Source organism: Macaca mulatta, chromosome 14 (genome assembly GCF_049350105.2).
Source record: "Macaca mulatta isolate MMU2019108-1 chromosome 14, T2T-MMU8v2.0, whole genome shotgun sequence".
Lineage (NCBI taxonomy): Eukaryota > Metazoa > Chordata > Mammalia > Primates > Cercopithecidae > Macaca > Macaca mulatta.
Window position 1 is genome coordinate 5,998,167 of NC_133419.1, and position 17,735 is coordinate 6,015,901.

Consider the following 17,735-nt stretch of genomic DNA (forward strand, 5'->3'; position numbering starts at 1 on the left):
CTCTGGCTAGAACTTAGTGCTCTGTTGAATAGGAGTGGTGAAAGAGGGCATCCCTGCCTTGTTCTTGTTCTTAGAGGAAAATCTTTGTCTTTCACTAATGAGTAAAATGTTTGCTGTGGGTTTTTACGTATGGCTTTTACGTTGACATAGTTTCCTTCTGTTCCTAGTTTGTGTTGATTTTTTTTTTTTGTTTTGTTTTGTGACAGGGTCTTGCTCTGTCATGCAGGCTGGAGTGCAGTGGCGTGATCACAGCTCACTGCTGCCTTGACCTCCCTGGCTCAAGCAATCCTCCCACTTCAGCCTCCCGAGTAGCTGGGACCACAGGCACGCACAACCATGCCTGACTAATTAAAAAAAAATTTTTTTTGTAGAGACAGGGTCTTGCCACATTCCCCAGGATGGTCTCGAACTCCCGGGCTCAAGTACTCTAGTTGTAAAATGTTTAAAGCCAGTTTTTAAAAAGCCCAACTTTTATCATTGTTGGCAGGATGTGCGTTCCGATAAAATTATTCTTATAGCTAGAAACAGAAGACCCTTTCCTTACATTTCTAATTGTTTTGTTCCACTACTGTATTTATAGTTTGATGAAGAGCATCTTACTCCTGCACAGTGCTTTTAAACTCTGCTTTGCCTGATATGAATACTCTTATTTTCTGCTCGTACCCTATTTTTCTATCCACTTATTTTCAGCCTGTCACTTTTATGATTACTACATCAACAGCATATTCCTGGGTTCTAGTTTCAACCCCAATCTGACCACCTGTCTTCTAAAGAGAAAAAACAGATTTAGTGTAACAACGTATTTCTTGGTTTGTTTAGGAAAGAGGGGGTTTAGGGGAACTTCCTCCTACTCCTGACACCAAAGTTCAGAAACAAGTGAGAATTAGGGCTTGAAAGACAAATGGGGGAAAAAAAACTTCGTAGTTTGGCTTTTAAATTTGTATTACTTTTTTATAGAGATGAGGTCTCACTGTGTTGCCCAGCTGGTCTCGAACTCCTGGGCTCAAGCAATCCGCCCGTCTTGGCCTTCCAAAGCACTGGGATTACAGGCGTGAGCCACCCTGCCCAGCCTAGAAAGCATTTTTGACTGAACCAAAAATGCAAGTCGCCAAAATCTCTCAGCGACGTCACTAAGCTCCCATTAGAGTGCAAGTGTGGAGAGGCCAAGGGCACTCCTCTAGTGCCAAGATCCCACAGAGAAACATGAGGCCAGGGCACAAGCACCTCCTCCCAACAGGACCCCGTGACTGGGCCTTTGAACCATTAGCCGCAGTCCTGGAGCCGCAGTCAGAGCGTGGCTGTCCCCGAGAAGGGAAGCAGCAGCTGGCGTGGCCTGTTCTCCCATCTTCACACCACTCCCTTCATACAAACCACGGCTTTCCACCTCCTCCTGTGACAAGCGCCTAGCTGGAGTTTTAGTGGAGATAATCGTGCCCCCTTCAGCCTTCCTGAAGTGCCCTCTGGGAAATAAGACACGACGGACAAATGGATTCAACATCCTTTTATTTTTCTTTTTAAAACTAAACGTTGCTTGAGGGGCATGGTTTGGATTAGTTCTCTGACTTCATCCCTGGATTAGAAAAATGTCCCCCTCCCCGGTCGCGGGCAGAGGCCTCCATGAGATGTGTCTAACCCAGGGATGCAGACCTCTCCCTTCAGCGGGACAGAAAGTCTACTGTGTGGAAGAGAACAATCCGGAATGTGTCCTCTCCATGGATGGGCAAATCCAGGCTGGAGCCCAGAGCGTGCCCTGCTCCTCAGTCTCTCCTCGGCGGGGTAGGAAAGGCAGTTCCAGGGCCACAGTGCGTGCCACGGGGGGTGTGTTCTCCCTCACAATGCTATCTATGCTTTACTTTTATTTTCCCTTTTCCATAGGTCTTCTAAAAGATTAAGGGGCAAATCACGTACAATCAAATGCATAGGGCTTCAGCGTAGGTTTCGATGAGTTTGGACACATGTATACACTCACGCAACCACCATCGCCAACAAGCTGCGAAGACTTCCCTCACCCCAGGTGCCCTGTGCTCTCTACAGCCCGTCCTTCCCCCTTCCCTACCAGGCGAACACACTACTCAAATTTCTATCATCAATCAGTTTGGTCAGTTTTAGAGCTTCGTATAGACGCTTACATATCTCACTTCTTTCGCTTAACACATTTTATTCATTTACTTACTTTACTTTTGAGACAGACTCTCACTCTGTCACCCAGGCTGCAGTGCAGTGGCAAGATCTCAGTTCACGGTAACCTCCGCCTCCTGGGTTCAAGCGATTCTTGTGCCTCATCCTTCTGAGTAGCTAGGATTACAGGCATGCACCACCACGCTGGGCTAATTTTTGTTAAAATTTTATTAGGGACGGGTTTTCGCCATGTTGGCCAGGTTAGTCTTGAACTCCTGGCCTCAAGTGATCTGCCTGCCTTGACTTCCCAAAGTGCTGGGACTACAGGTGTGAGCCACCATGCCCAGCCTTTAACATGTTTTTGAGATGTATACACATGGCTGCATTCATCACGGTTCACCCCCACTGGTTACTGAGTAGAAGTCCATCGTATGAGTACACCAGAATCTGCTTATCCACCTTCTTGTTAGACATATTATGAATAAAGTGACAGTAAACATCCTTGTACAAATCATCTGTGGACATATATTTGCACTGAGTATCTAGGAGAGTCTGCAGGATTATGTCTAATTTTTTAAAACCCCCAAACCAAAAAAATGAATTTGCCCGCTAGTTTTCTAAACTGGATGTATTATTTCAGACAGCAGTAGCTGAGTTCTAGCAGCTGCACCTTCTCATTACTATTTGGTGATGTCTTTTTCATGTGAACACTAATACATGGAAAATGGGACCTTTTTTGTGATTCTAACTTGCCCTCCCTAGGCAACGATGATGTTGAACAACTTTCCATGTTCTTATTGGACACTCATGTATACACAGGTCTCTGACTTAAGATGGTTCGATTTCAGGTTTTTGGACTTTACGATGGTGTGAAAGCATTAAGCACTCAGTAGAAGCCACTTTCTGAATTCCGATCTTTTCCTGGGCTGCTGATTGATGGCACGGTGCCCTCCTGCAGTACTGAGCGGTGGCAGGGAGTGGCAGTCATAGCCAGCTGTGCCATTGCGAGGGAAAGCGGCCAGCATGGATCGTAAGTCAGGGAACATCTGTGCCTTCTTCGTGATTATCTGTGTTCAAGTCTCTTGCTCATTTGTTAAATTGGGCTTTTCATCTTAATTTTGATTTGCCGTTTTCTCCCCTATATAGATCTGAGGTCTGAGTCCTCTGTCAGGACAAGTGTGATTTCTTGCGTGGCATTCCACTGCTTGCTTGTCGATTTTCAAGGGCAGAAGATTTTCATGTTGATGGAAGCCCAATTTCTTTCTTCTATGGTATGTGCTCTGTATCCGAAGCAGCCTTTGCCCATCCTACATTTTAGATAATTTTTTCTTCTAAAAACTTCATTGTCTAAGCGCTCATGTTTGAATCTGTAAATCTATTTTGGATGAATTTTTGTGTATGACGTGCAGTAGGAATAAAGTTTCATTTCTTTCCATACAAATAGCCAGTTTTATTCACAGACACAGGTGGTGGCCAGATTGGCACGTGAGATGCAGCTGACCCTGGAAGCTAAAGGACAACGAAACCCATCTGATTAAGATGCTCAGCTTTTCTGAAGGTAAAGGTTTTAAATAATAGGTGGGATTGAAGTGGAAATTTAGAAAAGCTAGCAGGTGACATTATGGGGTTAAGTGAGTACAAGTTAGCTAAAGTTTACTAAACATTTACCGTAAGTAAAAAGCTATTCTAGTCTTTGAACTTGTTCCTACTGTTTCCCCACCTGACAGAAAAAGCTGAGACAAAGACCTGCCTAAAGTTACACCATCATGAGTGGCTGAGTTGGGCTGTGATGAGCCACCCGGCTGGAGAGCTCATGGCCTGGTTACACGATTGCCAGTGAGATGCCTATGGGCTCACGCATGTAGAGATGTGTGCCCAGACAGCTCAGAGACAGACGCCTGTGGGCCCAGGGATGCAGAGGTGTATACTCAGTGCCGTGTGAGATGCCTGTGGGCCCAGGCACGCAGGAATGAGTGCGTGCCCAGAAAGCAAAAGGCTGTGCAGAGGACCTGCTAGGAGGTAATGGCTAGAGAACATGTTTTTAAGCAAATAGGTAAAGGGAAAATGAAAAATAAGGAGATGTAATAAGCATCACATCTGAAGAATCATTATGGAGCACCTGAGTGTGACCTGGGCTAGAAGCCAAACAACATAGGTGGGGCACGCTGCACATAAAGTTAACCACCTGGAGGTCCAGAAGAACCCTTGGAACCGTCCCAAGACTGAGCACCAGTGTCAGGCACTGCCTCTTCTGGGCACCTGGGCTACTGCAGTGGGGAGGATGAGCCCCTGATCCCAGAGGCCACTCTCGCCCAGTGCAGTGTGGTCTTTCTCACACAGGACCTAGTGTAACACAGGACCTAATGGCAGGACACATCAACCCATTAAAAGCCCAAGCAAGGTACAAGAGATTTCTAGAAACAAAGAATCAGGCTTTATTTTTGTTATTTTGAATACAGGTACTGTATTGTAGACATCTGTTAGTCTCATAATTCAGTATGGCCGACACACAGAAATTAAAGTAGAAACAAAATGAGGGCACGCTCGCTCCTGTCCTTGGCTTGGCCCCTCCAACCTCCAAAAGAACTGTCCTCCCCATCATCACATCCTTTCCCTGCCACGAAAGACAAAACAAAATGCTGCCCCAAAGAAAAGTCCCAGGGGCTCCCTCACTAGCAGCCCGTGGGTGAAGCGAGACACTGTTACCTTGGGTGGGATGGAGAAGCCACCTGGTCCATACCGCGGAGGCCACGGTGGGATGGAGAAGCCACCTGGTCCATACCACGGAGGCCACGGTGGGATGGAGAAGCCACCTGGTCCATACCACGGAGGCCACGGTGGGATGGAGAAGCCACCTGGTCCATACCACGGAGGCCACGGTGGGATGCAGAAGCCACCAGGTCCATACCATGGAGGCCATATGTGCCACCACTGGAGCCAAACCCTGGCCAGGGCTGGCAAAGCTTGCCACCAGGTGAGACCAGAGCATGTTATCTACCAGCAATTCCCGAAGTCCAATGCCACACAAGCCAGGCAGTCCTGAGGCAAGCAGGAGGAGCCCTGTCCTCTGGCAGTGCCGATTCCAGAGGAGGCCCGAGGACAGTCTCTTCAGAGAGGAGCTCACCCGGGAAAGTGGGTTCCTCAGGAGGCGTGCAAAGGTCAAGGGAGCCACTCTTGCCACCTGTCCCAGGGCTTACTGCTGACTCCACTGTCCTGTGAGTGCTGGAGTCTCTACACCACTTCAAATGAAAAAGGAAATCAGAAATAAGGCATTAGACGTTTGATTCTTTTATTTCCATATGCAATGTAATGTTTAGGCACGCTGCTTGGGATGCTATTTCTAAAAAAATTGTTGGCCATTTTTCAGAATATCCTTTTGGTTTTAAATACTGGTCAGGAAAAACAAATGATGTAAAAATACGTGAATAATTTTCTATTACAGAAATGAAAAACTGATTTGCATCTAAAAGTGCAAGAGGTGAAGTAATTTAACCCTTTCACCAGACGATATGGCAATATACAATATATTGCTTCAGCTGTTTGAGAAGGCTATGATGTATTTTTATATTGACATAGAAAATTATAAATTACATTGAATTAGTATCCATAATCACTATATATATACACAAACCAGTTCTAAAAAAATACACTGGTTTAAATTTATGAGTGAAAACCTCACAAGGTACAGTAAACAATTAGCATGCTTCGGTGCCAGATTTTCATTTCTACTTTTAAAATACTAGCCTGTAAAATGAACGCACTCTAATTCCATTAGCAGCACGAGCATTTTCAACTGACTTGCCTAATAGGATTTAGGTCTGTTAAATATGCAGATTGCTCTGAAATGTTCATTGGTGATGCTTGTTAACAAGGTAAATTTTGGTGAATGGGTTAAAAGGCAGATGAACTACCAAACGAAACAAAAAACAAAAACAAAAGCCAAAAAAAAAAGAAAAAAAAAAAAAAACAACCCCAAACACAAGCCATATACACTCCAAATAGTCTAGTGTTTCACTTGTAGGAATAATCATTTCAAGCAAACAAGACTTGAACAGAACATATGGCTTTACAATAACATCAATTTATCAACTATGATGTAGCAATAAATACTTAATCTCTACCAATAGACTTACATTTTTGATCCATTTTAAACAATACAGAAAACAATTACCAATCGAAAACTGGTTATAAAAAGAACACCAAATATTTCTTATTCAAAATCACTTTTGTAAGTTAGAACAACCAAAATAACACTTAGAGGGCATTTTCATTCTACAACTCCTTGCCAGCCTGGAAGAAAAATGAATTCATAATTTTGTACAAGGTGAAAAATGTATGAAAACCGCCTAATACTTTGGTCACACTAATAATTGTCAAATAGTTATGTTTCAAATACAATAGATCTGTGTATTCACTTTTATAAAACTATTCTTACAGCCATTTTAACTATAGTATTACTACTATTATTACATGGGTGGCAAGATCTTATTTCACAGGCTACCCATTATTTAGAACAATACAATATAAACATACGCAAAAATTCTTGGTATTTGTCAATGTGCAATATTTTTACACTTCTGAATTTCTCTGTACAATGTCTTAGAATCTAGAATATAAAGGTTGCTGGTCCTGATCCCTTGCAGAGTGAGTGCAGCAGTGACAGCTTGGTGGGCTCCAGCTGACCCCTCCAGAGCCCCTGAGTGGTGGCGGTCTGCAGTCCTCAGTCAGCAGCAGCAGACGTCACCCGTCATACGGGGCCATTCACTGAAGTGTCACCCAGTGCGCTTGGCTGGCCAGTCCTAGGGAGCAACAGACAGGCATCAGAGGTACTTGCGGCAGAAACACGAAAACCAAAACCCACTTTGCTGAGCTCCCCAAGGGCAGGGACCGCTTATTTTAATATTGTTTTGAACTCAATAGTTTTTAATAAAATGACATGTAAATGAATGGAGATAAAGCTCTAGAAAAATCTGAGTGGCATCTAAGCTTCATCACCAGGTGAGCAGGCATTTGGCAAGGGCTGCAGCAGAGCAAATGCTCTGGGAAAACCGCCCCACCGCGGCCTTGAGAAGCACAGGGAGAGACTAGGTCAGTGGGGTATAAAGTGTGGCTTCCAGAGCCTTCAGGAGCTATGTGCTCACCCCTCCTTCAAGAACGCTTTTATGTGACCCACACACTGGAATCCACATACTATTTCACTTGGAAACAGGATTCTGCTACTAGGAAAGGTTGGGGGGAGGGAGGGGGAGAAATGAAAGAAAAGGTTTGCAAATAAAACAAACTACTGGGGAAAAAAAGGTCTCCACTTGAAGAACATGTTCCCGCAAAGCAAATGTTAGGCTCAAAACTGGGAAGGAGTAAGAGGTGGGACAGTATATAACAAAATGTCCAGGTTTCACCTTCCTGCCAAAATTACAACTTGAATATACAATATATTCTGGAGGGCTTAACCAAAATTGTATCAAGCAGACTTGGGAAAGGGTGCTTAGGGCTGTAACTGGGAGGCCCACAAGCACTTTTCCATTACCATTCACAGTTTACAGCTAGAATGCTTTCCATGCCTTACACCTGCTGGTTATACAGTGAGCCAAGAAGTCAGCTCTGCACACACAGTCCACTCTGCTCACTTACATCTGATGGTGGCTCCATGTATGAGAGACATAGGAACTGAGACTTCTGGAACCAGACATAGCCGGTATATAACCTGCCTTCACTGAACAAACTGAATGATCTTATAAGTAGATTTTTTAGCCCCTCTCAGTTCTGTTTTCTCCTCTGTAAAAAGGGAAAATAACCCTCTCACAGCCCACAAGGCTTCACTAGTGTACACATGGAATAAGGACATAAATGTGCGCAGCGTGCTTAGCACACCGGAAGCACAAAGAACATGCTTGATAAAACAGTTGTGAAAAGTGAGATCATGTGGCACTGCAGATCTTTCCTAAGTGTGACAGTAAACGGTGCGCCTGCCAATCCAAGGAACTGCAGTGCATTATCTGGCTGGGACGGGAACCACACAGGGAAGATGGGTGAGCTTCTATCTCCCATGTTGTCATACGTCGCTTTAGAACACGTGCAATCTAGGACGCACTCTAGGTCTGCCCTAATGCCTGCTCCAGTGTCACCTTCTCAGAGATCCTCTCCCCCGCACCCCAGCTCACACGGACCCCTGTCCCTTCTTCATGGCTTCGTGGCTTCTTCATGAACGTGCCTCCAGTATGCCCCGAGATTACTGGGTGTCCGTGTGCTGCACTGGCCTAGACCAGTGGCCACCACACACAAATGTGTGTCAGATGGAAGAAGGACAGATGGACAAAGGCATGAACCCGAGTGATGCCCCTCTTCTTCCACTGGCTCACCCCAGCTTTTCCTCCATCCCTTGGCCCTGCAGGTTAGGGCAGGGCTCTTCAGAGCAGGCATTCCCAGCCACAGGAGAGCAAGTGGTTTCCCCTTACGCAAACGATGCTTCTGTGCTCTGGAAAGCCAAGGAAATGACTCCAGAGCTTTGTGCATCCTTATGACAGAAAAACCAAGAATATTCCCCTGAAGCAACTCCCCAAACTGGGATGGACCTGGACGATCTTGCCTCCTAGGCAGCCCTCAATATAAAGGAAATTTATAGGTAGAAATCAGAGCTGACACAATTGATTGGGAATTAGACTTATAAAGGACCATTAGAAAAATACATTGAAAACCCCAAGAAAAAGAGTGACTTGCCCAATCCTTAGAAGCAGAATTGAGGTGACTTCCCAGTGCTAGAGGCCACCCTGCCTCTTCCCCTCAAAGCCTTCGCTAGAGCCAACATGCTCAAACAGTTCTCAATTTGTTTTATATGCAAAAAGATATTTTTAATCACAAAAACAAATGCTTTATTTTGGCTACGATTTCCACAGGAAAAACACAAACAGTTTACTACACTGTGAATACAGGATTCTGGACCAACAAAGAGTGCTCCCTGCTGGTTCCCACTGGTTATGCTCTCACACAATGCTGGCAAGATTTTGGGGAGGATGGGGTGGGGGTGGGGGGTTAAAACTTCTCTGAAATAGCTTTAAAGGTCACTTTATTCCTTAGGGAAGGAATATACAATCTGAGCTACATGTGCTCACAGAAGTTAATTGTGGGAGGTGCTGAACAAAGCTTCCTGTGGACCAGGGGCGTAGCCTCATCTTTGGGCCATGCTCAGTCTTGCTAAGGGCCTGGCATGGGCTCCAGGCGGCTGAGGCTTAGACTGGCCCATCCCTTCAGACCACTGGCTCAGGCTAAGCAAAGAGTGACTAGAAACAAAACATCACATTCCAAGTGACACAGCTCTGAGAGTGGGCATTTCATACTTAAGATTACAGGGAGTCACTTAAGCACTAAGAATTATTTAGCTACATGTATGAAAGGGCCTCCAGCAAGTTCTCCTTGTGTCACACAGGCAGGACTGTGGGCAAACAGGCACTACGATCTGCTTGTGCCTGGCAGCTGCATGACTTTAGTGGGGCCACTGAGAACTCAAGTCCTGAAGGGGCTCAATGCCACCCTGAGCTCATTACCTCACCAACAAGGGCGAGGAGACCCCTCTGTTCAGACCCACTTCTGAAAGAGCAAGTGATGTTAAAGAGTCTCTAAAAACTGGTTTTCAGCTTCTGTGCTAAGGAGAGGAACTGCTGTTTCTAAGTTCTCAGTTCAGTCGGAATCAGCTCAGTAAGGACTGAGAAAACCCTGTCCTGCCAGGTCAGTGGCCGAAGACTTGAGCACAGCTGTAAACTACCCCTCTAGTCCCCTTCCAACTCCCAGGAAGTAACAGGCAAGGTCGGGGCAGGGCCAGGGTGGGTGTGAGGAGGCGGGTGGTTACCTCTGCTCGGGACTACTGCTGGGAGGTCGGGGCGCGGCACACTTTGCCTCTGCAGTCTCGGGGCTCTCCTCCGCGTCTTTACAAGCAGCATCTTGAGAGGTAGACAGTTTCCCTTCCTCACTGCAGTAAAGAGGATGACAGGCACATCAAACACCCTAGGGACCAGCACCTAGGCACCAGAGGATGAGGTCACATGCAGATGGCTCTGGAGTCATGACTGCCACAGAGGCAAAGCGTCCTGGGACCGAGCATGCGCAGGGTGCATGATCACAGGGACCACAGACAGTGACTGGGGAATCACAAAAGGAAAGGGTTGCACACAGGTGGGAACCAAAAGAGGGACAATGTAATGTGGCTGGCGTCTGATAAAGAATGGTCCCATAACACTGTACATACCGATAGGATTTCAACACTCTGAAGCCCAGTGTGCAAAACAGAAAAAGAAATGTACAAGAGTTTCAGAATACTCCTAGAAATGAGGAATTTGGGGGAATAATATGTCCACGACTGCACGTAAGCAAAACTGCAGACTCGGTGAAGGTGTCAAAGAACCTGTTTGAAGGAATGAGTCTTTAGTTAAAGCACTTTGCTTTTGGGGCGAAGCCCACCATTAAAGCAGCAAGACAGACCCCATCAGCTTGCTGGCTGGAAGTCTCAGTCACATGAGGAGGTCACCGTGATGACTGCATCAGATTTCACGGCTCCTCGAGTTGCCCTCGAACAATGTGTAAGAAGCACAAATGCCACGAGGGAGAAGTGGGGGCCAAGAGCTGACCCTAAGGGCACAGAGGATTTGGGGAAAACGAGACCCAGAAGGATTGTTTTCCCCCCGAGATGGTTCTTGGTGGAGAAAGACACAAGAGACACTTGCCTCAGCTCTGTGGGCTAGAAATTTAGACTCTGCCTATTCAGTCTGTGAGTCTCCTTTTTACATCACTGAAATGGCACTAATAAGAGTGAAAGGTCAGTTAGAGGTTCCTTGTGGAAAGGTCCATCACTCAGAGCTGATTCTGTCCTGGATTTTGCTTATGAAAAACCTCATTAGGATGTTTTCTTGGGTCATTTCCAGATAGTTCCAAGCAATTCATAAGTAGGAAAATGAGTGAAAATCACATGATCCAGTGAACATCTGAATTAGCTGGTCCATTCTTAAGTTACTCTTCTTCATCCCCACTCTCCACTCCTTTCCCTTCAAAGCAACTAATGTGTTTCTAATTCTAATTCTTTAAAAAATATATAGTCATAACATATGTGTATTCTGAGTCACTAACTGGGATGGATTCAACCCTACATCTCATCGTATTTACCTCTTAACTCAGCCAGTTGGGGAGACCCACTGTCCCTGCTGACTGTGGCACAGCACCCGTGGCATGCACCTACCACACTGTGTGGCTTCTCCCAACCAAAGCTGCCCTCCACCTCCACACTTCCATGCAGGGTGTTGTGACGACCATCACTGTCCATGGCCCCGGCAGACCTGTCTGGGCATTTCTCAGTACTTGACACCCAGGAGTGGAGAGTTGTAGGCCATTTTTCTACCTACAAAGAACCCCGGGCTACTACCCAGAATGACTGTCCCGGTCTGTATTCCTCACCAGCAGGCCACCAGGGCCCCGCAGGCTGCAGCCCACCGCCACTCAGTATCATCCACCTTTAACTGCTGCTCACGTAAGAAGAGTATCAAGTGCTATATTGTTATTTATAATTCTCTGAGTTTTGAGCAATTTTTTTTTTAAGCTTTTAAGGTTTGTCTATAAACTGTTATCTTTTGCCAGTTTTCTGATTTGGGTTTTCTTCTTCTTACTAGTTTATAGGAAGTCCTTGAATATTTAATGTCTCTTGTTGATTTAGCTACTACAGATTTTTTTTTTTTTTAGTTTGCCATCAGCCTCTTAATTTTGTCTGCAGCATTTTATCAGCCAGAAATTCTTAACTTTAATATAATCTAACTAAACTCTTTGCATTATAGTTTCTGTTTTTGAAGGCTTTCTGTTTTTTTAAAGAAGTCCTGCCGAGGAAGGAGGCTCACTTGAAGCCAGGAGTTTGAGACCAGTCTGGGCCACAAAAATAAAAAAGTAAACAAACAAAAAAATTAAGCCAGGAGTGGTGGCACACACCTGTAGTTCCAGCTACTTGGGAGGCTGAGGTGGGAGGACTGCTTGAGCTCAGGAGTTGGAGGTTACAGTGAACTATGATTACACCACTGCATTCCAGCCTGGGCAACAGAGCGAGACCTCGTCTTCAAAAAAAAAAATCTAGATTAGATACAGACTGACAGATGATAGATTAGATAGACAGACAGACAGACAGATAGATGACAGACAGATGAAATAGATAGATACAGAAATCCCTTTCTGCCCACAGATTAAGAAGACATTCTCTATTTCTTTTATTAACCATTATGAGACTCTGGCCTCCGGCCACATCACTTAACTCTAGTGCCTAAGTTTCCTCACCTGGAAAGCAGGGATAATAATCCCAGTACCTGTCTTATAGGGTGCCTAAGAATAATCCATGAGTTACCACACATGAAGTGTGTAGAGAGCAGGGCCTGGTGCACAGAAAGCACTGCATATGTTTTTCTTATTGTCTTTTAATCCAGCTGGAGCTGTTTTAGGATGTAGATTAGGGAGGATCTCCCCTGACTTTTCCTTTTGGTGAGCCAGCTCTTCCTCTCTCCTCCCCATTATTAATCCCTCTATTTCATCACACTGACACCTGGACCTGTTTGGACGCTAGTATCAAAACTGTTCCAATCACTGTGACTTTGCAGTGTGACTGAGTACCTGGCAGGGCAAGTCTCTTTTTCAGTCTTCCCTTTTGGTTACCTCTAAGCAATTTGGGAACCTTTATTTTTCCATATAAGTTTTAGAGTATTACGTTCCTTCTAAAAATCCAACTGAAATTTGGATTGAGACTGTGTTAAACACTAACTTCAAGATGGCAAATGTCTTTGCAGCACTAAGCTATGCCATGGTCTCCACTTGTCCAGATTTCTTCAAGTTTTCTCTATAGAGACTTGGGTTAAGATCATTCCTGAATAATTTATATTTTGATGTGTTTTGGAATAATACCTTGCTTTTTATTGTAGGTTCTGGTTCCTACTATTGATGAAGAAAAAGACTACTAATTTTTAAAACTGATTTCTTACTCAATAGCTTTACTGAATTCTTATTAGTTACAAGTTTGCTACTGACTTGGTTGTAGGTAATCATTACCACCTGCAAAGAACAACAGTTTTATCACTTCCTCCTGATCTTTACCTATAACTCTATTTCCTTTTCCTTCCAGGACTGCCTAACACTGGCAGTGAAAATGGACATCCTTATTTGGTCTTTGTCTTAAAGTGAATGCATCTAAAATTTCCTCATTAGGGATAAGTTTTGCTGTAGCACTTTGATATTGGTATTTAACTTATACCAAGTTAATGAAATTCATGGCTGGGTGCGGTGGCTCACGTCTATAATCCCAGCACTTTGGGAGGTGGAGGCAGGTGGATTGCTTGAGCTCAGGAGTTTGAGACCAGCCTGGGCAACATGGTGAAACCCCGTCACTACAAAAAAAACCTACAAAAATTTGCTGGGCATGGTGGCATGTGCCTGTAGTCCTAGTCCTAGCTACTTGGGAGGCTGAGGTGGGAGGATGGCTTGAGACCAAGAGGCAGAGAATAAATTCACTTCTGTTACTGGTTTTCTCAGAGTTTTAATCATATATAGCTATGGAACCTTATAAAAAAAAATCAAATGACTTTGTTTAATACCATATATGGAGATTAAACTGACAGATTTCTCTGACTTTGAGCCATCCTTGCCTTCCAGGATAAAACCCTAACTAATCATTATAAATTATTTTTAATACACTGTTGGATCCAGTCAGCAAATACCTTACACAGGATTTTTGCATTCAGTAGCCCGTAAGTGGCATGAACTGATCATTTTCTGTAATTATCTTCATCTGGTTTTGGAATTCAGATTTCACTGCCCTCATAAAATGAGCCAGGCAGGTTTTGTACTTTTTCTATTTTCTCTAACAACTTAAGACAGGAATTAGCAGACTGGTGAGCATGAAACAGCATCCACTTACTACTGTAACTGACAGGTCCCATTTACTCCGGATTTGGTTTGCTCCTTGTTTTCCTCCACAGACAGCTGCTTGTTTGAATCCTTTGTTCATTTAAAAAAATTAGACTATCTCTTATTGATACTATGTTCTTTCTCATATCCTGGCTACTGGTTCTTTACTGGTTGTGGCTTGTCTTTTCATTTTATGTCTTCTGGGTTTTTAGAAATTAAAGTCAAACTGGCCGGGCGCGGTGGCTCAAGCCTGTAATCCCAGCACTTTGGGAGGCCGAGACGGGCGGATCACGAGGTCAGGAGATCGAGAGACCATCCCAGCTAACACGGTGAAACCCCGTCTCTACTAAAAAATACAAAAAAACTAGCCGGGCGAGGTGGCGGGCGCCTGTAGTCCCAGCTACTCGAGAGGCTGAGGCAGGAGACTGGCGTAAACCCGGGAGGCGGAGCTTGCAGTGAGCTGAGATCCGGCCACTGCACTCCAGCCTGGGTGACACAGCAAGACTCCGTCTCAAAAAAAAAAAAAAAAAAAGAAAGAAAGAAATTAAAGTCAAACTTACCAATATTTTCCTTTATAGTTTGGCTTTTTATGGTTAAAAAATGCCTTACACCCAAACTGTAAAGATATTCTGTTTTGTTGTCTTCTAAAAGCTGTACAGTTCATGCTTTTCATATTTATGTTGAGACAAAACATCTAATTTTATTTTTCTACTTTGTGGATAATCACTATTTACTAGTCCACTCTTTCCTCACTGAATTATAATGGCATTCTAACATGTAACAAGCTCATGTAGTGGAGGGGGTCTCTTTGTAGAATTCTTTGCCAAAGCCACACCATCTCAGTAGCTTTACCAAGTTTTGTTTTTGTTTTTGTGTGAGACAGGGTCTCACTTTGTCTCCCAGGCTGGAGTGCAGTGTGGGACACGACTCACTGCAGCCTCGACCTCAGCAGCCCCAAGTAGCTGGGACCACAGGCACACACCACCACACTCAGCTAATTTTTGTATTTTTTGTAGAGTCAGGGTTTTGCCATGTTGCCTAGGCTGGTCTCGAATTCCTGGGCTCAAGCAATCTGCCTGCCTAATCCTCCTAAAGTGCTGGGATTACAGGTGCAAGCCACCACACTCAGCCAGCTTTACTAAGTCTTGATATCTAATATGGTGAAGCCCCTCACTTTTTTTCTTTAAAATGTTTTTGGCTATTCGTGGCTCTCTTTGGTCTTCTTTATGACTATTACAATCAGTTTCTCAATTTCCATGAAAATCTCTATTGGGATTTTGATGGCAATTTCATTAATTGCACAGACTAACTTGTTCAGAAATTCTAAAGATATCCTCACATTGATAAACATGGTAAATCTTGATATTTATATTCAGGTCTTCAATATATTCAATGAGGTTTTAAACTGTTTTCCCATAAAGGTCATATTCCTAGTTATAGATAAGGTTTTACATTTTTATTAAAAACAAACAGGCACATATGGAATATCTTGTAGTGATTTGTAGGATGCAAGTGATTTTTGTAGATCTCCAGTAAACTTGCTAAACTTTTCTATTAATCTTTTTCTACAGATTCAATTGGAATTTTTATGTATAAATCATAGTCTATAAACAACGACATTTATCTATTTATTTGGTATGCTGCATTTGCTAAGGCCGCCAGCACAGTGCTGAAGACAAATAGCAACTGTAGGTCCCACTTTCTGGTTCTTGTCTTTAAAGGGAATACTTCTAATGCCTCACTGTGAAGAATCAAGTCTACTCTAGATTTTCTAGAGATACTTATCAGTTTCACCTGCTTGCCTTCTAGTCCTAGGCTGCAAAGAAAATCATGAACAGCTTTAATTTGTAATCAAATGCTTTTCTCATTCTGTCTGTGAATCACTCTGAATAATTTTTACCATGTACACATTGGTGTTTACATTGTCACACTGGAGCACATATCCTTGGTCATGACTTTAAAATACATTGCTATATATGGTTTGCAAGCTTTTAACTTAGCAGTTTAGAGAATCCACACTCATGTATGAAATCAGTCTCTACAATCAGTTTTCTTCTTTCGCTCCTTGTTGTGTAGTGACTTCGTAAAAAGCTGGGAGGCATTTCTTCTTGTAATGACTGGAAGGGTCTCTAAGATGAGGACTAAAGCTCTAAGCGCAGGCTTAGCTGCAGTCCTGAAGTTTTGACAGACATTTTCCCCATTATTCTCTCAGTTTTAGGTTTTTAATTTCCATTACAATTCCTTTTTTTGAGTTTAGAAGGGAGGCTAATTTCTAAGTGTCACTTTTTTTTTAAAGCTATCATTTTGCTACTGAATTTTCATGACTACATTATGTCCAGAGATAATCATCTGTATGTTACTGAAACCAGTTTTCATGGGCCATGCTCTGTAGTTGCTACACAACCCGATTTCTACTGTGATTAAAGATTTATCAATTCTCATAGTTCTATCAAACTGCTAGATGTAAAATACAGTCTTCTGAACACATTTATGGGGGAAAAGACACTTGGGGCCTAAACTCGCCATCTTTTCATTAAGATTTATTGTGTTTAATGGAGACAGTAGAAAGACATCAAGCTAGTATCTGAACATTCATTTGAATCAAATTAAAAATTGTAATGTTTGAGGTTTCTGCCCCACCATCCTCCCAGTAACCTGAAGCTGCCAGCAGGATCTCACCCCTGGTTACCTTTTGAAGACCGCAGTCTCTGTCTTGGCATCTACAGTGAGGCTGAGCGTTTCCTTCATGCCGCCATTCATCACTGTCTCAGTTACCTTGTCTGTACTTTCTGCATCCTCCTCTCCGTCAGAGCTGGCTTCCATGGCCACACTGCCTGGCACTGAAAAGAACACAGCTGATGGTCACACACAGTAAGTCCGAAAAGGAACTGGCACCCCACCACTGTACAAACCCATCTACCCAACGTGACATCTACTGCTCAAAGAAAACAAGAGGGGATGGCTTCTGCCTGCTGTGCCTGGGCCATTCTTGATGGGCATGGACTTCTTAAAGGTGCCCACTAAAGAGGGGTTTTCATGGGTTTTCTTTACTAGAGACTAGCAAGTCCCCTACATCCCTCCCAGCTCAGCGTCCACCTCCATACACAGCTTCTCCCAGCAGACACTTGTGCCCCTAACTGTCCCAGTCTGGGGCACAGCAGGCAGTTACACATTCTACCCTCTACTCGCTTGTTCTCCTCAGTTGGGCTCTATTTGCTTTTCTTTGTTTTAAAAATTACTTTCTTGTGGTGTTGCTGGTGGCTCATTTCCTTGTTCTCTAATAGGAAGCCACATAGGTGATAAGCCTGGCCGAGGTGAGGCTTCCTGGATTCAAACATCAACATCACCACTTCCTAGCTGTAGACTACTTGGACGAGGAACCTCGTCTATAACCTGAGTTTCCTTATCCAGAAAAGGGGGATCAGTGCACCCACTTACAGAACCACTGAGGAATAAAATGTGGGAATCTGTATCAAATGTCCAGGAGAATGACGAAACCGGCATTAGTTAATGGTTTTATTCCTTTCCCTGGCCCCAGGGAAGGAGGGTTCTCACACCCTCTACCTGCACCTCATTTCTTTTTCTAAGAACTCACTCCTTGCGCCCACCTCAAGATTCGTGCCCTCCACATCCTTTCAGTTCCCATCACACTCCCTTTGCTAGCATCCCCCTCCTCCCAAAGCCCTGTCCATCAAGGTGAA

At 44.1% G+C, this 17,735-nt stretch overlaps 1 protein-coding gene across 50 annotated transcripts in view; it reads right to left on the reverse strand.

Annotated features, from left to right (window-relative positions):
* Positions 1-5,393: 5,393 nt before the first annotated feature.
* Positions 5,394-17,735, reverse strand: part of PPP6R3 (protein phosphatase 6 regulatory subunit 3) — a 158,365-nt gene continuing 146,023 nt past the window's right edge. For 37 of the 50 annotated variants that reach the window (XM_077961911.1, XM_028833121.2, XM_077961895.1 and 34 more), the window contains 3 exons: positions 16,724-16,874; positions 9,962-10,081; positions 5,394-6,917 (listed from right to left, as the gene is read on the reverse strand). In XM_077961911.1, coding sequence (XP_077818037.1) covers positions 6,866-6,917; positions 9,962-10,081; positions 16,724-16,874 — 323 coding nt within the window. In that variant the 3' untranslated portion in view covers positions 5,394-6,865. Of the gene's footprint in view, positions 6,918-9,961; positions 10,082-10,357; positions 10,376-16,713; positions 16,875-17,735 lie in introns of all 50 variants that reach the window. The other 13 variants (XM_077961905.1, XM_077961880.1, XM_077961909.1 and 10 more) reach the window with 2 other exon arrangements.